Source organism: Eulemur rufifrons, chromosome 30 (assembly GCF_041146395.1).
Source record: "Eulemur rufifrons isolate Redbay chromosome 30, OSU_ERuf_1, whole genome shotgun sequence".
In the NCBI taxonomy this organism is placed as follows: domain Eukaryota; kingdom Metazoa; phylum Chordata; class Mammalia; order Primates; family Lemuridae; genus Eulemur; species Eulemur rufifrons.
Window position 1 is genome coordinate 16,390,274 of NC_091012.1, and position 23,130 is coordinate 16,413,403.

Genomic DNA, 23,130 nt, shown 5'->3' on the forward strand with positions numbered 1-23,130 from the left:
CTGTCCCCTCATCTGCACACAGTAAGTTCTCTGTGCCTGTTTGGGGTCTGCTGTCTCATCAAGAGAATACTTAGACCAGATTCCTATGAAAACACTCTCACAGGATAATAATCAGTAGTACTAGCCTTTCATTAAATGCACCTGACATCTTCAGAACTGAAATGGATTCAGAGACCATGGGGCCATGACACAAGCCAGAACAAGATAGTGTGCACTGGTTTGAACCCAAAAAAAACCACTTCTGCCTTGTCCTCTTGCCCAAATGCCAGGGAATGTGACGTGGGTGCTACTGAATTCATGCCTCTCTGGAGGGCTAAATCTGCAGCTCTGAATTCTGAATCTAAGGCCTGAGGTTTTTCAGGATCCATTAGAGAAGGTTCCATAAGGGAATCTTTCCTCCTCTTTTCCTTACCTCACTGTAACACCAGAGAATGCACAGCAAATTTGATCCAACCTAGACCTGCCCTCAATCTGCAATTCAAAAGACAGGGGCAGATTTTGGATTAAGGATGTACAAAAAACTCAAGGGAGACATTTTCTGCAGTGTATGAGATGAACACAGACTTTGTAAATTGACTTTGAAAGGACTTTTGAGGGTGGGATTAAAGAATTTTCTAAGTCTTGTGTAGTGTCCTATTATAGTTGTGGGAGAAGAATAGAAAAGCTGGCATCACAACTAAATTTTTGTGGAAATTATTGGACACTTATTACTCACCTTTTCTGGTATTTTAAGGATTAAGTCACACAATGTAAAGGCTTCTTCATGGTGCAGCGTACCATCGTTCTGAGCACACAGTACATGCTCAGTAGACATTGCATTATGCTGGTCTTCACTTTGGAAAATAAGTATCTGTGTTGTGATGAGTGTTGGGCATAAGACATTCTGTATGCTGTGCTTGTTGTCTCTAGCTGAGTGCTCCTAATAATGGATCTAGGTTGAGCAACATCAGCACTAAAAGGGGACTTGACAAAGAAGCCAATTAATGTCCCCCTTCCACACCAGCAGACCACTTTTCTTAGAGTGAGGCCCACAATACAACATGATTTCTATTCACATTGATGGTTCAGAGACAATTTTTAAGTAATTGCCTCTCAGCCCAACCTTTCAATTAGGACCACCTGGCTAGCTTAAAAGAAACACCATCACCTGTCTATGGGGCTGGGTGGGAACATCCATGTGGTTTTAATTGTGCCCCAAATAATTCTAATTTGATACTAGGGTCAAGCATTAGAACTCCCAAATACATTCGTGAGATTGAGTTTAGACTTTTTTCCAGAGAGAAGTCACAGGGCCTGCTGCTTTGGGTTTCATAGGGGCAGATCAGTGTGGTCCAGATTCCCACTGCTGTAGCAGAAAGTCCTGGCATGTGTGGCAGGGGGAGGTCACCAAGGGAAAGACAGGAGAACCTCACATTTTAGTCTCTATAAGGAGACATCATACCTGACTGTTTCCTGTGACTAAGAACCAGTGAGTGTAGCCTTTTCTGCATTTTGTGGTCCTCCTGCTTGTGGATGCTGTGTAAACAGGTGAAGAAATTGAGCTGACTCCTTTCAGGGAATAGTCTCAAGATGTAATTTTGATTGTTCTACACAATCTCACCTGAAAAGAAATTTCAGAGTAGGAGAAGGAGAAGAAGAAATGGCTGTTTTTCAGGTAAGTGTGTCCCAGGTTAGGGGCCTGTGTCCACTGTTCCTCCTGGAATGTCATGCAGAACTTCAATTTTTAGAACTTGTAAACCTTTATTTCTTTACTTCTGATGTTTATGCCTAATGAGTTTTTTTCACTACATTTTTTTCATTTCTTCTTATGATAGTCAAGGAGCACTGGAAAATCCTTCCTCCCTATATAATAAAACCTGCTCTACATTCTCTCCACACAAGCTTCTTAATAAAATAAACAAGTTTCATAATAAATGTGTGATATGTAATATTAAAAATGTTCCCATTGTGACAATTCAACCTACAATAGTGTGGATATCTGATATTCCTATTGGGGATGGGATAGGGTCTTTGTATTTGAGTGAAGAAGGGGAACATGTACTTTCAAGGTTTGATCTGGATGTTTTCATCAGCTCTATGTGAAATAGCATTTGGAAAATGCAGAAAGAGGATAGCATTGATTGCCTAGGATAACAAGAAAATTATGGAAAAATAAAAAATAGGAGACTTGCTCTGTAAAATGGAAAAGTATTTACATACCTTATTAAAGATTACAAAACATGGGAAATATCTATAACTTGAACTTTGCATAAAACAGATGATTCTTCATGGTTACATATTTTTGGGCACTACCATCCCAGCAGTGATTTTTTTATCCTCTGTGCAATGGTGCCTAATACCAATTTGTCCCACTACGGTTGATGTTAATTTCATTCACTTGGTTAAGGTGTTCTCTGACAGATTCATCCAAAGTAAAGTTAATTGTTTTTTTTCTTTATGAATAAATGTCTTTTGGAAATTTACTGACTGATGTGCATGAACTATCACATTTACACTGGAAGCTCCCCTTTCTTTTTATAGCTTGCTTTGAAAAATGAAGGCTCTTATCTTTGTCTTCTGGTCAGATGAAGTGAGATAAATTGAAAGTCTACCACTTACTGGATGTTGACAAAATACTCTCCTTAGGCCAGAAGCACTGGCTTCACTGGTTATATTATGTGAAATGCAGAGACTCAGACCCCACCCAAGATCTCCTGAATGAGAATCTGTATTTTAACAAGATCTCCAGTTCATTACTATACACGTGAAAATTGGGTGATACCTTCTAACTCACTGTTTCTCTGTGTGAGAATATGCACAACTTATTTCATATGATGTAAATATAGCACAAATTTATATTGCAGTGTTGAGGCCCTTAATTTTATATTAAATACTTTATCATGCAAAACAATATCATATGCACACTAATTTCACACATGTTATACGATTTTCATTCCTGAGAATTAGAGAATATGTTCAAGAATATCACTATGCTAAAAAATATCTTATTGGATAATTCCAGTCACCCATATGTCAGCAACAGTTCTCATAACTTTCATTTTCCTTGTAGTCAAATTAAGAATTCTCTCCTTGGCAACTTGGGAAATATGTGTCTTTTTTCAGGAACTGGTGACATTCAGGGATGTGGCTATAGAATTCTCTCCAGAGGAGTGGGCATGCCTTGACAATGTGCAGCGCAATTTATATAGGGATGTGATGTTAGAGAACTACGGAAACCTGGTCTCCCTTGGTGAGGATCACTTCAATACACAATTCCTATTCCACACTAAGGGCATTATTTTATTTTTTTAGATTGTTTCTTGGAAGTTTCTACTTTACATGAATGAATTTTATATCCCTGCTTTTAAGGAAAATTTGAAGGATTTTGGCGTAGAAAATAAAATCGCTAGACATCTCATCTTATCATGAACCTTTTCCTTTCTTGAGCTGATCTGTATACTTCACTCTAGATTAGTGGTTCCTCTAGAAATCAGGGTATATAATTGTTGCCTGCACCTTAGAACACAATTTCCACCACTTATTTTTTATTTGGTGCTAGTGGGAATTGGTGTTCTGGAGCCATAAATTTGAAATAATTTCTTATCATTCTACAGGGTCTGTGAGAAAACCATATTTTGGAAAACAATTTTCTAGAATTTTCTATAATATTCTGTCTATAAGTATAGTACTTAAAAGATTAGTAATTGGAGAGTCTTCAGCAAAAGTCATGTGTATTCTTTCTAATAAAACAGGTCTTGCTGTCTCAAAGCCAGAGCTGATCACATGTCTGGAACAAGGGATAGAGCCCTGGATTATGAATAAAGAGGAAACAACCGCTAAATATACAGGTAGGTGAGATACAGTAAAGCAGATAACAAATGTTAAAAAGCCAAAGCTCAAGGAGAAAGGCAGATATTAAAAAGTGGTTTGGAATGCTCCGCTCTTTTGGAAATGTTTTTTGAGAAGCCTGTGTATGTTTATCTTTCTCTTACACAAGGATATCTTCTGTCCCATGCTCTTAAAATCTCTAAGAACTGTACATCTGTAGTGATCTTCCTTAGAATTCAGTGAGAGCCAAACTTCTTGTCATGGCTCATAAGGGACTACATTATCTGTAAACACTTCTATTGTTCCGGGAGATATGGGAATATCTGTACATATTTTGAAGACCTCTACATTAAAGCATCTTTTGACAGCGTCTGGCTCTGCTGCCCCATCTGTAGTACAGTGGTTGATCATAGCTCTCTGCAACCTGAAACTTCTGGGCTCCAGGGATCCTGCTACCTCAATTTTCCAAGTACCTAGGACTATGGGCATGAGCCACCATGGCCAGCTGATTTATTCCTATTATTATTATTATTTGTTAAAATGAAGTCTCTTTATGTTTCTGGGGCTGGTTTCAAGATCCTGACCTCAACTGATCCTCCTTCCTTGGATACCAAATTGCTGAGATTATAGTTGTGATCCACCATGCCCAGCTCCATTTTTGAAGTTCCTTTTCTTGCTTCATTTTTGAAATGTGTAAATAGGAATAGTGGAGATATTGTGATTTGCTTCAGTAATTCTAGAAACACTAGGGACAGATTTTTCATATTTTCTACATCATGATTTCCAATTCTAAGGTTTCAGAGGCAATCCTATAGAAATTCAGACTCATTAATTTTATACAAATGCATAGCCTCTTCCTAAACCTAAGAACATCTAACATTATTTCACTTTGAAATATCCTTTTTTCTTTTTTATGTATATTCGTTTTTCTAGTATAAAATAAGAGTAAAATTTCAACTTTATTGTACCCAAATTGCCAAACTGTATTATAGTTTATTTTCCCTACTCACCTCATAGAATCCTTAAATATACTCTCCCTTTGAGTGCTTCAAATTACTGAATATATTTATACTCCCAATTGATACATTGTATTTTGATACTTATATTCCATAATTTTCCCCTATTTAGTACTATCAGGAAATTGTCATTCACATATATGTGTGTATGTGTGCATATATATTTGTGTGTGCATGTTTAACTGGTGAATTTTTCCACAAATAAGAATTGTATAACTGTATATATTTATTGTATACATTGTAAGTATTGCTGCAGTATACACGGGGGTGCAGAATTTTCTTGAGATACTCATTTTACATCTTTGGTTATACTCAGAAGTAGAATTGATGAATGATAAGGCAGTTCTATTATTTACATTTTTAAACAAATCTCTATGATGACAATACCTGTTTACAAATCAATAACAGTGTACATGGATTGCTTTTCTGCACACTTTGCCCACACTTTTTATGTCTCTTCTTTTGGACATTAGCCATTTTAACAGTTGTGAGGTGATATCTTATGATAATTTTGATTTGTGTTTGTATGATGTTTTGGTGATGCTGAGTTATTCTTCATGTTACCTTCATAAAAGAATTTTATGTCTCCCATTTAAATCTTTATTACATCTGGAGTTAGTTTTTGAATATCATGTAAGAAAAAAATAGTCTACTTTTATTCATTTGTTTGTGGGTATCCAGTTTTCCAGCACCAAACACTGAAGAGACCATACTTTCTGCATTGCACATTGCTAGTGCCTTAGGTAAGGGTTAGTTGACCTTATATACTTCGGTTTATTTCTGAGCTCTCCATTCTGTTCCATTGTTTTTTGTGTTGGTTTTATGTGCATATTGTATTTTTATTACTATCACGTTGAAATATAGTTTGAAATCAGAAAGCGTGATGCCAGAACCTTTTTTCTTCTTTCTCAATATGGTTCTGGCTCATCAAAGGTACATGAGATATCACACAAATGTTAGGATTTGTTTGTTAATACTGTGAGTAATGCCCCTGGAATTTTGATAGGGAGTGCATTGAATCTATACATGGTTTTGGATAATATCTTTCTATTTACTCATGTCATCTTCAACTTCTTTTATTAATATCTTATAGTACTCAGTGTAAAGGTTGTTTTTTTTTTTTTTACTACTTTGGTTAAATTTATTTCTTAGCATACTATTCTCTTGATGTTATTGTAAATGAGAGTGTTTTCCTTTTTTATTGGATAGTTTGTTAGTATATAGAAAAACAACTGATGTTTGAATGTAAATTGTATATCCTGTGACTTAACTGAGTGGTTTTATTACTTCATAAAGGTTTTTTTCCTATCTTCTTTATGGTTTTTAACACATAAGATAATGCCATCTGAAAACACTGTGGCATTAGTAAAGTAAAAGTGTTATTTTTACTTTTTTCTGTCTAATTTGAGTGGATTCTTGTGACGTTCTTGCCTAGTTTTTCTACTTAGGTCTTGTAGTAATATCACAAAATAGAAGCATTAAGAGTGGTTGCACATTATCCTTATATTGGTATCTGTGCATGTGAAGGATTAAATACCTTTTCCAGTTTTTATAAAGTGGTCTAGGAAGGTAAAGATGTTTCCTTTTGGGTACTTGGACTAAAGGTATGTCCAGTGAGTTTTCAATGAAGAGTTGCTTTAGCTAGGTCACAAGGCTGCCCCTTGCTCTACAGTGGACTCTGCATTTGGTGGGCCAGTTCTGAAGGGCTTGGGCGGTTTTCAATCCTCTCTTGTTTCTGGGTAAGCTGGTTGACTTCAGGATTTTGATTTCTACTCAAACATACTACGGTATGATTGTGCAGTTGAGTCTGCATATGGTGGGGCTGATACCAGATGTGTGGATGGGTGCGGCTCCCAATGAGTACCTTGGAAGTTTCCCTTCAGGTCACTGTGTGGATCTATGCACTGAAAGAACTGGCCATGGACTATAGTTTAGACAGCTGCAGCAGAGTCACAGGTCTGCTTTTCAGATGACAGTAAGACCAAATTATTCAGGTCTGCCTCCATGGCTACAGATAGGTGTGTCTCTCCCAAAGTCTCTGGATGAACAGCACCACTGTAACTTTGTCACAGGGAACAGTTAGAGACTGTGTGTATCCAAATTGGTTGACCCATGATGTAGTCTGTAGTCAGGACAACGGGTCCTTAATTTTGGCACCTGAATGAGAACCTGAATATTCAAAATGACCCTCCAAGATCTATGGTTCCTCTAGGGTTTAATGACCTTCTATTTAAGTCCCCAAATTCAGATAAGTGTAATTTTCTGTGGATGGCCAGCAAAGTTTTGTTGTTGTTTAGAAAAATACAAGTGGATCCTTCCCCTCCCACCATATTGCTGAGTTTAGTCTCCTTATATATTTTTTATTTCTGATCTGTTCTATTTCATTTTTTTTATAATTTTAGAATCAAAGTTTCAGAATAACATGACAGCATTTCAATTTCTCTACATTCTCACCATATGTATGTATGTTTGTATTTGTATATGTATTTATTTTTTTAAAAGTTCTCAATATAATGGATGTGAGGTGATATCTCATTGTGACTTTGCTTTGCATTTCTCAAAAGATTAACAATTTTTGGGATACTTTCAAATTCTGTTTGTCCCTTTGTATTTCTTCTTTGCAGAAATGCAAGATCAATCCACTGTCCATTTTTCTATCAAGCTATTCGCTTTTTGTTGTTGAATTTTAGTCATTGTTTGTATATTCATGATGTTAACTGCTATCCAATATGTGATTTGCATCTATTTTTACCCATTTTGTAGGAGGCATTTTTATTCCACTGAATCTTTTCTTTGTGCAGACATTTTGAAGTTTGATGAAATCCCATTTTTCTTTTCTTCATTTTTATTGCTTATGCATTCGGTGTTACATCTACTAAAACAGTGCCAGGACCAATATCATGATCTTTCCCTTTTATTTTCTTCTAAGAGTTTTATACATGTATATCCTTCTTTTAATTTCAGCTTATTATGGGGGTACCAAATTTTAGGTTATTTATATTGCCCATGCCCCCCACTCCCTCGAGCCAGAGCTTCAAATGTGTCCATTCCCCAGACAGTGCACATCGCATTCATTATGTAGGTATACACCCATCCCCTCCTCCCTCCCCCTCCCCCCATATCTGCATGACACACAATTGGTGTTATTCCCAAATGTGCACTTAGGCGATGATCAGGGAAACCAATTTGCTGGTGAGTACATGTGGTGCTTATTTTTCCATTCTTGGGATACTTCACTTAGTAGAATATATTCCAACTCTTTTATATATCTCAAGATCAAGTATGATTGGAATGTTATAGACACTGCATTAAATTTGTATATCACTGTGTATACTGTTGACATCTCAGCAATTTTAAATCATCTGACCATTGAACATGAATACATGTAAGAGTGTATTTAATTTTGACATATTTTTGTATTAACCAGTTTATCTTTTGCTTTTGATTTCTAGGTCCACTTCACTTTTGCCAAAAAACATATGTTGTATGTTTTTAGACTTCTTCCAGTTGATAAAACTTAAGTGTCCTAACAGCATTTGTCATGTCTGATTGAAACTATTGTGTATTCTGCTACGTTTCACTGAAGACCTCTTTAAATGTCTTTCACATCTAACTGATCTATAATGTTTTTCCCATTATCTGTTTCTTATTGATCTTCTATCAAATTTTTCTATTCATTATTGAAAGTGAGGTCTTGCAGTCTCCTATAATTAGTGTGTTACTAGGTGTTTCTTGCAACACTTCTGTCCACACTTTTGTTCCTATTTGCTTAATATATTTAGAAGTCCTGATGTATATAATATATATTTAAAAATATCTATGATAAAATAAGTGCATTGCATGTATATATCTATGTGTATCCTGTGCTATAGATTTCTTTTAAATGACCCATTTTATCAGTATGTTATAACAGTCTTTGTCTCTTCTGATGGTTTTTGACTTAAGGAGTATTTCCTTTAATTAGGGCCACAATATCCTCCTCTAATTATTTACATACATTTTTTTTTACAATTACTTTTAACCAATTTGACATTTCAGAGCTAAAGGAAGGCTTTCATAGGTGGCATATTGTAGAGTGCTGTTTGTTTTTTATTTATAAAGTCATCTTATTTTCCTTTTTTTTTCTTTTTTTTTTAACTTTTATTTTTATTTTTATTTTTTGTTTGTTTTTCAGATCATTATGGAGGTACAAAAGATCAGGCTATATACATTGCCCATGCCTCTCTATCCCCCCGAGTCTGAGTTTCAGTTGTGTCCATTACCTAGACAGTGCACATCACACTCATCATGTAGATGTGCACACCTCCCCTCCCCCCATCCCATACCCCCCAGTCAGAACTTCAAGCGTGTCCATTCTCCAGGCAGTGCGCATCACACTCAACAAGTAGGTATACACCCATCCCTTCCACCAAGCCCCGACCTCTGTCTGATACCCAATTGGTGTTATTCCCAAATGTGTACTCAGGGAAACCAGTTTGCTGGTGAGTACATGTGGTGCTTATTTTTCCATTCGTGGGATACTTCACTTAATAGAATGGGTTCCAGCTCTCTCCAGGAGAACCAAAGAGATGCCATATTGGCATTATTTCTAATAGCTGAGTAATATTTCATGGTATACATATACCACATTTTGCTAATCCAGTCATGAATTGATGGGCATTTGGGTTGTTTCCACATCTTTGCGATTGTGAATTGTGCTGCTATAAACATTCGGGTGCAGGTATCTTTTGTATAGAATGACTTTTGTTCTTCTGGGTAGATGCCCAATAATGGGATTGCTGGATCAAATGGTAGGTCTACTTGAATCTGTTTAAGGTATCTCCACATTGCTTTCCACAGGGGCTGCACTAGTTTACAGTCCCACCAGCAGTGTATGAGTGTACCTATCTCTCCACACCCACGCCAACATGTATAGTTTTGGGACTTTTTGATAAAGGCCGTTCTCACTGGAGTTAAGTGATATCTCATTGTGGTTTTGATTTGCATTTCCCTGATGATTAGAGATGTTGAGCACTTTTTCATAAGTTTGTTAGCCATTTTTATATCTTCTTTTGAAAAATTTCTATTCATGTCCTTTGTCCACTTTTTGATAGGGTTGTTCGATTTTTTCTTACTGATTTTCCTGAGTTCTAAATAGATTCTTGTTATCAGTCCTTTATCTGATGTGTAGTATGCAAAAATTTTTTCCCATTCTGTAGGTTGTCTGTTTACTCTCATGACTATTTCTTTGGCTGTGCAGAAGCTTTTTAATTTGATCAGGTCCCATTGAATTATTTTTGTTGTTGCTGTGATTGCCTCAGGGGTCTTCTTCATAAATTCTTTGCCTAGGCCAATGTCTGTAAGAGTCTTTCCTACGTTTTCTTCTAGAATTCTAATAGTTTCTGACCTAAGGTTTAAGTCTGTTAACCACTGTGATTTGATTTTTGTGAGGGGTGAGAGCTGTGTGTCCTGTTTTAGTCTTCTACATGTGCATACCCAGTTTTCCCAGCACCATTTATTAAATAAGGAATCTTTTCCCCGGAGTATGTTTTTGTCTGCTTTGTCAAAGATTAGATGGCTATAGGAGGATGGTTTTATATTTGGATTATCTGTTCTGTTCCACTGGTCTGTGTCCCTGCACTTGTGCCAGTATCAGGCTGTTTTAAGAACCACAGCCTTGTAGTATAGTTTGAAGTCTGGCAAATTAATACCTCCCATTTTGTTTTTGTTGTTTAAGATTGCTTTTGCTAAACGGGGTCTTATCTGGTTCCATACAAAGCGTAAAATTATTTTTTCTGTGTCTGTGCAAAAAGATGTTGGTAATTTAATAGGATTACATTGATTCTGTAGATAACTTTGGGCAATATAGACATTTTAACAATGTTGATTCTATCGATCCATGAGCATGGTATGGTTTTCCACCTATTTACATGTTCTGCGATTTCCTTCCTCAGTGTTTCATAGTTTTCCCTATAGAGGTCCTTTACCTCCTTAGTTAAATATATTCCTAGATATTTTATTTTCTTTGTTGCTATTTTGAAGGGTATTGAGTCCTTAATTTGGTCCTCCGTTTGACTGTTATTGGCGAATATGAATGCCTCTGATTTGTGTGTATTGATTTTGTATCCTGAGACTTTACTGAATTCATTGATCAATTCCAGGAGTCTTGGTTGAAACCTTGGGATTTTCTAGATATAACATCATATCATCAACGAAGAGTGAGAGTTTGATCTCTTCTGTCCCTATTTGGACTCCCTTGATTCTACTCTCTTGCCTGATAGCTCTCGCAAGGACTTCCAATACTATGTTGAAAAGTAATGGGGACAGTGGGCAGCCTTATATGGTTCCAGTTCGATGTGGGAATGCTTTCAGTTTTTCCCCATTCAGTATGATGTTGGCTGTGGGTTTGTCGTATATGGCTTGTATCATTTTTAGATAGGCCCTGTCTATGCCTATTTTGTTAAGTGTTCTTATCATAAAAGGGTGTTGAATTTTGTCGAATGCTTTTTCTGCATCTATTGAGAGGATCATATGATCTTTATTTTTGCTTCTATTTATGTGATGAATTACATTCATAGATTTTCGTATGTTAAACCATCCCTGCATCTCTGGGATGAAGCCCACTTGGTCGTGATGGATTATTTTTTTGATAAGCACTTGGATTCGATTTGCTAGGATTTTATTCAGAATTTTTACATCTATATTCATAAGAGAAATTGGTCTATAGTTCTCTGTTTTAGTTGCATCCTTTCCTGGTTTTGGTATCAGGATTATGTTGGCTTGGTAAAAAGTGTTGGGGAGAATCCCATCCTTCTCTATATTGGAGAATAGTTTATGTAGGATTGGCACCAGTTCTTCTTTGTAGGTATGGTAGAATTCAGGTGTGAACACATCTGTTCCAGGGCTTTTCTTTTTGGGAAGGTTTTTTTATTGCTGTTTCGATTTCAGATCTAGATATCGGTCTATTCAGGAATTATATTTCTTCCTGGTTGAGCCTGGGAAGCCTGTGTGTTTCTCAGAATTTGTCCATTTCCTGCAGGTTTTCTAATTTGTGTGCATAAAGATTTTTGTAGAATTCATAGATGATATCAAGTATCTCTGTGGCATCAGTCGTGATTACTCCTTTCGTGTTCCTGATGTAGGTTATAAGAGATTTTTCTTTTGTGCTCTTGGTTAGTCTAGCCAGAGGTGTGTCAATTTTGTTTATTTTTTCAAAGAACCATCTTTTGGTTTTATTAATCTCCCTTATGGTTTGATTGTTGTGCTTTTCATTTAGTTCTGATTTAATCTTAATAATTTCTCTCCTTCTGCTGGGTTTGGGATCGGTCTGGTCTTCCTTCTCCAGCTCTTTGAGTCTATTCATTAGATTGTCTACTTGTAAGTTTTCTGTCTTTTTGGTATAGGCATTTATGGAAATAAATTTTCCTCTCAGGACTGCTTTAGCTGTGTCCCACCGATTTTGATACGTTGTATCTCCTTTGTCGTTTACTTCAAAGAATCTTTTGATTTCTGACTTGATTTCTTCATTTATAAAATGAGTGTTCAGGAGAAGGTTATTTAGCTTCCATGACTTTGAGTAGAAGTGAGGATTTCTGTTAGGGTTCATTGTTACTTTTATTCCACTGTGATCTGAGAAGATGCATGGTATAATTTCTATATTTTTAAATTTTTTAAGACATGCTTTATGTCCTAAGATATGGTCAATCTTGGAGAATGTCCCATGAGCTGATGAGAAGAAAGTATATTCAGTGGTTTTTGGGTAGAATGTCCTGTAGATGTCAGTCAGGCCCATTTGTTCTAGAATTCTATTTAAGTCCATTATGTCTTTGTTTATTTTCTGTTTAGAGGATCTGTCCTGTACTGTCAGTGGGATGTTAAAGTCTCCAGGTATTACAGTATTGTTATCTATCATTTGGTTCAGATCAAGTTGGGTTTGCTTTATGAATCTGGGTGCACCTAGATTGGGTGCATATATATTAAGTATAGTTATGTCTTCTTGTTTAATTGTACCCTTCACCAGTATATAGTGACCATCTTTGTCTTTCTTTACTTTTGTTGATTTAAAAACTACGTTATCAGAGATTAGAACCGCCACGTCAGCTTTCTTTTGGGTTCCATTTACTTGGAATATTGATTTACACCCTTTTATTTTCAGTCTAAATGCATCTTTGCAGGTTAGATGAGTTTCCTGAAGACAGAAGATACTTGGCTTATATTTTTTTATCCATTGGGCCAGTCTATGTCTCTTGAGTGGGGAATTGAATCCATTCACATTTAATGAGAGAACTTATAAGTGAGACAGATTGCTGTTCCACATGTTGGGTTGAATTTCATTGATCTGTTTTCTCTCTTGAGCCATTATGATAACTGAATTTTTATATTTATCTCTTGATTAGTGTTACATTCGAGGGTCCTTCTTGTGCTGGACCATGTGTAACTCTCTTTTGAGTACTTCTTGGAGAGCTGGTCTTGTCTTGGTGAATTCCCTGAGTTTTTGTTTATCTGAGAATGTCTTAATTTCACCTTCATATATAAAATGGAGCTTAGCTGGGTACAGGATTCTAGGCTGGGCATTATTCTGTTTCAGAAGAGTGAGAATGGGGCCCCAATCTCTTCTTGCTTGTAAGGTTTCAGTTGAGAAATCTGGCGTGATTCGGATGGACTTTCCTTTGTATGTTACTTGTTTCTTTCTCCTTACAGCTTGAAGAAGGGCCTCTTTAGTAGATATTTTGGTCAGTCTGATGACTACATGACGTGGTGTCTTCCTATTTGGTATGAATCTCCCAGGGGTTCTTTGAGCTTCTTGAACCTGTATATCTAGAGATTTTGCTAGGCCTGGGAAATTTTCCTCAATTATATCTTCAAATAGTTTATTCAGCCCTTGCTTATTGTCTTCTTCACCCTCAGGAATGCCGATAACTCTCACATTAGGCTTCTTCACATAATCCCACATTTCTTGTAGACTCTGGTCTTTTCTCTTGTTTCTTTGCTCTAACTCTGTGACTGTCTTATTTAATTGCAAAGTGTTATCTTCAATCTCTGAGATTCTTTCTTCTGTTTGATCTACCCTGCTCTTGAGACTTTCCACTGTGTTTTGTAGATCCTTGAATAAATTCTTCATTTCCAGGAGTTCAGTTTGATTTTTCTTCAGTATTTCAATTTCTTTGGTGAATTTTTCTTCCAAGTCCTGGATCTTTTTTGTGGTTTCTTTGTGTTGATTATCCATTTTTTCTTTCATAATGTTCAGCGTATTTATGATCCATATTTGAAATTCTTCCTGTGACATGTTGCTATTTGGAATCTGGTTTGTGTTAATTGGTGGAGAACTAGTAATCCTCTTTGAGGGCAAAGTTTCAGCTTGATTCTTTATAGTCCCAGAGTTCTTTCACTTAGCCCTTCCCATCTGGATGAGTCCTTAAGATCCCTTCTTTCAGCTTTAGTCTGGATAGGGGCACGCCGTGAGCGCCAGGTATGGTGCGTCCTCTGTCACTAGGGGGAGCCCTTCGCATGTTGTTCAGGATTTTGTTACCTTTGCTGGGGGGGCTGCTCCTCTTCCTCTCCCAAGGTGGTTTCCGTCTCTCTCTGCGTGAAAGACAGTGGATAGGGGGAGTGGAGTGGCACCCTCGTTCGCCCAATGCCCCAGCCGCTGCAGTTCCCGCGGGTGATGGTCCACCCTGCCCCAATGTCTGCAAGGTCCACGCTCCACTCTCTCGCAACTGGGGAACCACTCAGTGTTCACACAAAGGTGGAGCTCGTAGTGGGGGTCCGTGGACTAGGGAAGGGAGGCGCCCAGGGAGCTGCCTGGTACCCAATCGCTCTGCAGCGTTTAGGCTGTGAAACCCGACAATGGCAGCTGCCCGTCTGCAGATCACTGTCTCTGGGGTTGAACGCTCAGGGACCGGCAGAGGCCAGAGGAGCCGGGGACCGGGAGAATCCAGCCGCCCGCCTAAACGACACAGTTCGGTGTCTGCTAGAGCCGGACTGAAGCAGTCCCGCTGCCCACGTATAGGAGACATTTGCTAGGCACCTCGGCTGTGCACAGCGCTCCAGGGTCCAAAATGCCTCCTGCTAATGTCTCCTCTCTGCAGAGCCCCACGTCTCCCGCGGCGATTCTGCACTGACTTCAGGCAGATCCCCAATTGAGTGGGTGTGGAGGTCAGAGGGGGAGCAAGATGCTTTCCTGTGGGGCTGAACCCACCCCACTCTCTGGTGAGGTGGGTACAGCAGTCCCGCGCTCCCTTCTCTATTGACCGTCCCACACTCTCCAGATTTTCATGATTTATTTCTCAATCACCTCAGTCCTTTCTTGCTCTCTCTCTCTGTCCCACGCTGATTCTCCGTGGGTTCACACGGCTGTTCTTGTGGAGGAGTGAACCTCTAGCATTGTGACAGTCCGAGACCCATGCCTTCCACTCTGGGAGCACGAATCCAGGAGGTCACCACCATTCCGCCATCTTCGAGTCTCCCGAAAGTCATCTTATTTTTCATTAGAGAGTTTAAACCACTTATATTTAAAGTAACTTCTAAAGGACATGAATTTATCATTGAAATTTTTTAATTCTTGCCCATGTGCCCTGTATATACATTGTTCCTCATTGCCTGTCTTATTCTCTTTAGTTTTATTTCCTTGATTTTGAAGTGACATGCTTTTATTGCTTTCCCATTTTCTTTTGCATATCTTCTACAGGCATTCTGTTTGTGACCACATTAGGAAATGGAGACTAAATCTCTGTGTTATAACAACATATGTTAATCTCGTAATAGTTTCAATTAAAGTAAATTAAAAACCTACATGTCTTAAAGTGCCACATGTTCTTATTAATGTCACAAATTATACCTTTTATATTGTATATGTGAGAACAGATTTTTGCACATTTATGCTTTCAGTTTTTCTTTAATTCTATAGATTTATTATGAGGGTTTATGAACCATCATGATCAAATAGAATTCTATATCTGTTTATACATTTATCTTTAACACAGAGCTTTATGTTTTTAACTGTTTATAATGCTACCCAACATAATTTTATTTTTCATCACAGTGGACCCCCTTTACATTTCTTCTGGCCTACTCCCGTGGTGATGAACAGCATTGACTTTTGCTTAGCTTGGAAAATCTTTAATTTTTCTCTTGTTTTTGAAAAAAATATTTCCCAGAGGAAGCCCTCTTAGTTGGTAGTACTTTTTTTTTTTTTTTTGTTATCACTCTGGCATTTAGAAAATTCTCAGCTGCCTTATTCTCCAAATAATCTTTCTGCCATTTTCCCACTCTATTCTTCTTCTAGGAACCTTTCTTAGATATACTGGTCTACCTGACTGTGTCCAATACGTCCCATACTCCACCTTCAGTTGTGTCCCTTTTAAAATTTTGCTTCCATGACACAATATTTATAAATGAAATGTCTTCAACTTTCTGATTCTTCTGCTTCATTAAGTGTGCTTCTCTAGTGAATTTTTCATCTCAGTTATTATATTCTTCAGCTCTAAAATTTGTGTTAGGTTCTTGTTATAGTTTTTATGTCTGTTAATATCTCAGTTTCTTCAGGCATCATTTTGCAGATTTTGTTGTCTGTGTTTTGTTTTTCTTGTAGGGGATGTTTCAGATGATTATTTCTAAGGTTTTTCAGGTACTCCAAATATCTCCATTTCATAAGCATTGGTTCCTGGAGATTTATGTTTTTTGTTGCTGTGGGATAGGTTTTGTGAATCCTCTGCATTCCCTCAAATCTTGTGATAAGTACAGTTAATTTTATCTTTGTTTTTACTTATACATTGTAATTTTGTGTGGCAATATTCAACTCTGGTCACTTTAACATAGTATGATTTAATATTTAAATATGAATTAGCAATTTATCCAGTGCTAAAATAATTCTCTATGTGTTTGCTTGCCTGTGTGAGTAAAAATTATGTCTAGTGTGTTTCAAACTTACTTGTTTTCTTGGTTTGTGGTCTATAATTCTTTTATCTTGACTAGGTGAGTAGTCATAAAAATTATAATTTCAGCAGTTCTTTATTGCTGAATGTGTATTATATTGGTGTGAGAGAAATAATCATGTAAGGAGACTTCAAGATGGCTGACGAGAATCAAGGCTTGTCAGACCATTCAAGTAGAACAGTTGAGAATTTAACAGAGGGGAGTGGAGGATGATTCCTGGTAAGCAGTAGACCATACAGTCTGAAACAAGTGGAGTCTTGGACACTAAGAGCAGGTACTGAGCAGCTGAGAAGAGAGGAGGATAAAAGGTAGGAACTGGCACAAACAAAATCACAGAACTTCTGGAGCCCAGGGAAAAAGTAAGGGATTTTGACCTCCCCCAGCCAGGTGCCTCAGGCCTGCAATAGGATGCATGTCTCTCATCCCATGGGAGTGTGCTATGAGCAACAAGAGAGCCAGCATCACTGCACCTGGACACCCCCTCCTCTGCACCTGATACACTCCAGGCATCCCAGGAAGCAATTTTGGCTTAAGGTTCTCATAGCTGTGTGACCACACTCCCCCCATAGCAACTGCCAAAGCACCTTGCACTGAGTGACTAAGCCTGCCTTGGGCATCGGGTAGCACACTTCCAGCAAAAGCTGCACTGAGTGACTGAGCACGCCTTTGGCAAGGGGGTGCAAACTACCAGCCAAGCCTGCCTTGGAAAGTGTATCTGGTGCTGCAACTCAGAGAGGAGGAGGGTAGGCTGGCACTCACTCTTCCTGAGAGTGTTACAGGAAGACCATGGCCCCTTCTTGCCACCGTAGCTGATGCTGGAATTCTCTGTGCTGAGATGCCCATCTCTCTGTGCTATGGGTGCTTTTTCACCTGGCTCAGCTTGTGATCTTCCCATTGACAGGCACTTGGTGCATCTGTCTGCTGACACACAGTCAACAGGATGAGAAGCATTGAGGAAGGGTCCCAGTTTTGAAATCAGGCAGGGAATGAAAGTTCGTGTCCATTGGGAGTGTGTGGAGGAGAAAAGGAAAACAGTGGTCTATCAATGTTCCCCCACCAAACCTCCCCTGGAGAACTGCCATATTGGATTTTGCTGAACCAGGTAAACACCACTTACTTTTTTTTGAATTCTATAAATTTGTTTTATTTCACTTTGTTAATGTAAATTTATAATACAAATATATAAAAATATAATAAATTGTTACTATGAGTTTGGGGAAATAATCATTTTTTTTTATTTCAGCTTATTATGGGGGTACAAAAGTTCAGGTTATATATATTGCCCATGTCCCACCCATACCCCCAAGTCAGAGCTTCAAGCATGTCCATTCCCCAGATAGTGTGCATTGCATTCATTATGTAGTTATACCACCATCCCATCATTAAGCATAATGTCGTCAAGGTTTATCTCTACTGTGCGTGTTACTAGATTATTTGTTTTATTAAAGCTGAGAAATAATCCACTATTTCTAAATTTCAAATTGTATTTATCCTTTCATTTGGTAAGGGAAGTTTGGTTTTCTTTCATCTACTGGCCTTTGTGAATAATGATGAAATAAATATGAGTGTGAAGATACCTTTTAATTTTACAACATATGCAAGAGTTTATATTTGTGTTTCTTTCTGATTTATTGGTCCAGTTTTCTGTCTTTCTGCCAGTAGAAAACTTCATTGACTACTGTAGCTTTTTCAATGTTTTAAAATGGGGAAGTATGGTATCAATAGCATTGTTTCTCTTTTTGATGATTGTTCAGATCTTTGCGGTCTCTTGAGATTCCATATTATTTTTGGGTTTGCTGTTTCTCTTTTTGAAAAAATTAAATGGAGAATTTGAAAGGAATTGCATTGAATCTGTAGACCACTATCAATATCTTCACAGCATTAAGTCTTCTTCCCTTGAACAAGAACGTGTTCAAAAGTGTGTTATTTTCATATATTTGTGAATTTTTCTGTGTTTCTTCTGTTATTTATTTACAGTTTCATTCCATTCTGGTCAGAAATTAAAGTGTGCAAGATTTCAGTTTTCTAAAATTGGTTAAGACTTGTTTTGTGGCCAAACAGGTAGTTTTTTGGAAGAATGTTTTATGCGGTATCAAGAAGATTGCATGTTCTATTATTATTCTGTAGAGTGTTCTCTATATATCTGTTAGGTCTAATTGCTCTACGGTGTTTTCAAAACTTCTGTTTTCTTATCATTAATTTGACTGGCTTTATTATTATTGAAAGTGGAATATCAATGTATCCTATATTTTGCTGTCCATTTCTTGCTTCAATTCTGTCAATATTTTCTTTATATATTTGCGAACCTTCATGTGAGATAAAGATAGATATCATATATATGTCTTATTTTCATGGGTTCTCAGTGAATGACCTCTTTTTATATTAAATGTCCTTGTTTGTCTCTTGTGAAAGTTTTGGCCTAAAGTATATTTTATAAACTGTAACATTTTTCACTTCAAATATAATATGCCTAATATAATTTTGAACTCCACTGCTGTTATATGCTTAAAGTTTTCATGGCATATCTTGTTATATCCTGCCAATTTTAGTCTATTGTTTTCACAAGATATGAAGTAAAGTCTCTTTAGAGAGAATATAGTTGGATTTTTTAATCCCTTTATTTAACTGTGTCTTCTGACTGGAAATACTAGTACATAAATATTTATATAATTTTCTCAAAGGGAAGGACTTATAATTTCCCTAATATTAATTGTTTTATATAACTTTTGTCACTATTTTTTCTTTGTTTCCTCTTTTTTTCTTCTTCATTATGTGCCACTAATATTTAGGGACATATTTTGTTTCTTTGTCCACCTTCCTTTTTGTATCTCTATAAACATTTTCCTGATGTTCACAGTGAGAATTACCTAAAGTCCTTTGAAGTTGCAAAATACATTGAACTGATAAGTACTCAACTTCAGGTGCATACAAAAATTCTTAATCTTTATGTTTGCCCCCAACCTTATGATATTGATGTCAATAATTATGTATTTTTACATTGTGTATCAATTAACATATGGTAATGCTCTTTGTCAATTTTGTCTTTCAAATTTTATAGCATAAATAAATGTTTTTGTACCATCATTATAATACTGCAGAATTTTATTTTGGATATGTACACACCTTTCCCAGATAGTTATGTAGTTATAATAGAGGACAGAAACCAGCTTGTGGAAAGGCCATAAAAAATGAGATGTATGGACATATGTGCCAATAGTTTCATTCTCTTTTGAAAGGGAGTCCAGGAGATGGGATTTTACTACTAATGTGATTCCTCTATATCAGCGGTGAGGAAGGGCTTTGCTAGGTAAATGTAACAAACTTTCCTTCTGGTTCCATTTGGTTCTTGGTGTCATTCTCATATGAGGTGCTATGAACTATTAGCAGTTATGATTTCTCAAAAAGTCATGTTTGTAAGTATATTTTTAAGGTCATACATCTATCATGGAAGTAAGACCATGGTATTCTATTGTGCTTTCTTGCTAATGTGCCTGGTATAGTTTTATATATTCAAATTGTGAAGTACATTCACCTGAGTCCAGTTAGTGAGATACTTTGTTATTTTCATTTCTTTCAGAACTGTCTTCCCATTGCACCCGAGACCTGGTGCCAGAGCAGGGCATAAAAGACTCATTTCAGAAATCAATAAGGAGACTATATGAAACTGGTAGCCTTGAAAATATACATTTAAGAGAAGACTGGGAGTGTGTGAATGAGTGTAAGAGGCAGAAAGTATATTACGATGGTCTTACCCAATGTTTGTCAACTACCCATAGGAAAATATTCAGCTGTATAAAAGTCTTTACGAAATTTTCAAATCTAAATAGACATAAAAAAAGACCTACAGGAGAGGGAATTTTCAGGCATAATAGATGTGGGAAAACTTTTAACCACATCTCAAATGTTTCTGGACATAGGAAAATTCATACAGGAGAGAAACCCTACAAGTGTGAAGAATGTGGAAAAGCCTTTAACTGGTACTCAAGTCTTACTGAACATAAAAGAATTCATACAGGAGAGAAACCATACAAATGTGAAGAATGTAGCAAAGCCTTTACCCGGTACTCAAGTCTTACTGAACATAAAAGAATTCATACAGGAGAGAAACCATACAAATGTGAAGAATGTGGCAAAGCCTTTACCCAGTGTACAAACCTCACTCTACATAAAAGAATTCATACAGGAGAGAAACCATACAAATGTGAAGAATGTGGCAAAGCCTTTACCCACTGCTCACGTCTTACTGAACATAAAAGAATTCACACAGGTGAGAAACCATACAAATGTGAAGAATGTGGCAAAGCCTTTATCCAGTGTACAAACCTCACTCTACATAAAAGAATTCATACAGGAGAGAAACCATACAAATGTGAAGAATGTGGCAAAGCCTTTACCCATTGCTCACGTCTTACTGAACATAAAAGAATTCATACAGGTGAGAAACCATACAAATGTGAAGAATGTGGCAAAGCCTTTACCCACTGCTCACGTCTTACTGAACATAAAAGAATTCATACAGGTGAGAAACCATACAAATGTGAACAATGTAGCAAAGCCTTTACCAGGTACTCAAGTCTTACTGAACATAAAAGAATTCATACAGGAGAGAAACCATACAAATGTGAAGAATGTGGCAAAGTCTTTACCCACTGCTCACATCTTACTGAACATAAAAGAATTCATACAGGAGAGAAACCATACAAATGTGAACAATGTGGCAAAGCCTTTACCCAGTGCTCAAGTCTTATTGAACATAAAAGAATTCATACAGGTGAGAAACCCTACAAGTGTGAAGAATGTGGCAAAGCCTTTACCAGGTACTCAAGTCTTGCTGAACATAAAAGAATTCATACAGGAGAGAAACCCTACAAGTGTGAAGAATGTGGAAAAGCCTTTAACTGGTGCTCAAAACTTACTACACACAAGAGAATTCATACAGGAGAGAAACCATACAAATGTGAAGAATGTGGCAAAGCCTTTACCCAGTGCTCACACCTTACTCTACATAAAAGAATTCATACAGGAGAGAAACCATACAAATGTGAAGAATGTGGCAAAGCCTTTACCCAGTGCTCCAGTCTTATTGAACATAAAAGAATTCATACAGGAGAGAAACCCTACAAGTGTGAAGAATGTGGCAAAGCCTTTAGCCGGGGCACAGACCTTACTCTACATAAAAGAATTCATACAGGAGAGAAACCATACAAATGTGAAGAATGTGGCAAAGCCTTTACCCAGTGCTCACACCTTACTCTACATAAAAGAATTCATACAGGAGAGAAACCATACAAATGTGAAGAATGTGGCAAAGCCTTTACCCAGTGCTCAAGTCTTATTGAACATAAAAGAATTCATACAGGAGAGAAGCCATACAAATGTGAAGAATGTGGCAAAGCCTTTAGTCGGCACAGAGACCTTACTCTACATAAAAGAATTCATACAGGAGAGAAACCATACAAATGTGAAGAATGTGGCAAAGCCTTTACCCAGTGCTCATACCTTACTCTACATAAAAGAATTCATACAGGAGAGAAACCATACAAATGTGAAGAATGTGGCAAAGCCTTTACCCAGTGCTCAAGTCTTACTCTACATAAAAGAATTCATACAGGAGAGAAACCATACAAATGTGAAGAATGTGTCTAAGCCTTTACCCTGTGCTCACACCTTATGGTACATAAAGAAAAGTCATACTGGAGTGAAATCCTACAGATATGAAGAATGTGGCAAAACCATTAACCGGAACCCATACCTTACTCTACATAAAAGAAATCATACAGTAGAGAAGCCCTACAAATGTGAAGAATGTGGCAAAGCCTTCAATAACTGCTCACATCTTACTCAACATCAAAGACATCATACTAGATAAAAGTGAGATAAATGTAATGACTATGGCAGTGCTTTCCCAAAGCATTAGCCTTAAAATGCACAACAGTACTTATTCTGAAAGTAAACAATAATAATGTAGAGCACTGAACATACCTTTACTTCTATCACAGATCTTATTGGACATGAGAGAACTTACACTGAAAGAAACCCTCCAATATTTTCTCAAGCATTGCTCAACATCAGAAAATTTTTAATAGATAGAAACCTTACAAATTTAATGAATGTGAAAAAAGATTTATAGAAAAGGTATACCTTAGAGAACAACACAGAATTGATACTTAAAACTGCTTTACATATATAATAAATTTTGGAACAGATTCAATCAAAAATCAAGTCTAAATAGATATCAGAGGATTCACAGTACAATGCACTAAGACACTAACACATTCACCTATTTCTTTAAACCAGGTTGTTGATTATAGAGAATAATCCAGTTAAAATAGTTAGATAATTTATTTTTATGTCAGTTTGAAAAAAGAGAGAGATTTTTTGAGAGTTATAATTA

At 37.0% G+C, this 23,130-nt stretch overlaps 1 protein-coding gene across 1 annotated transcript; it reads left to right on the top strand.

Moving 5' to 3' along the window:
• The first annotated feature begins 3,195 nt into the window (after positions 1-3,195).
• On the top strand, positions 3,196-22,438 carry LOC138379108 (zinc finger protein 492-like). The gene is made up of 6 exons (XM_069464427.1): positions 3,196-3,229; positions 3,732-3,827; positions 20,314-20,565; positions 20,986-21,255; positions 21,508-22,281; positions 22,425-22,438. The coding sequence occupies exons 1-6, from the start codon at positions 3,196-3,198 to the stop codon at positions 22,436-22,438; spliced, it is 1,440 nt and encodes a 479-aa protein (XP_069320528.1).
• The last annotated feature ends 692 nt before the right edge of the window (positions 22,439-23,130 follow it).

Excerpts from the sequence above, each read along its gene's own strand:
- LOC138379108 (XM_069464427.1), top strand. The coding sequence starts at position 3,196 with ATGTTAGAGAACTACGGAAACCTGGTCTCCCTTG. Across the intron at positions 20,566-20,985 it reads ATTTTCAAATCTAAATAGAC|ATAAAAGAATTCACACAGGT; the intron begins ATAAAAAAAGAC and ends GTCTTACTGAAC. Across the intron at positions 21,256-21,507 it reads ACATAAAAGAATTCATACAG|GTGAGAAACCCTACAAGTGT; the intron begins GTGAGAAACCAT and ends GAATTCATACAG.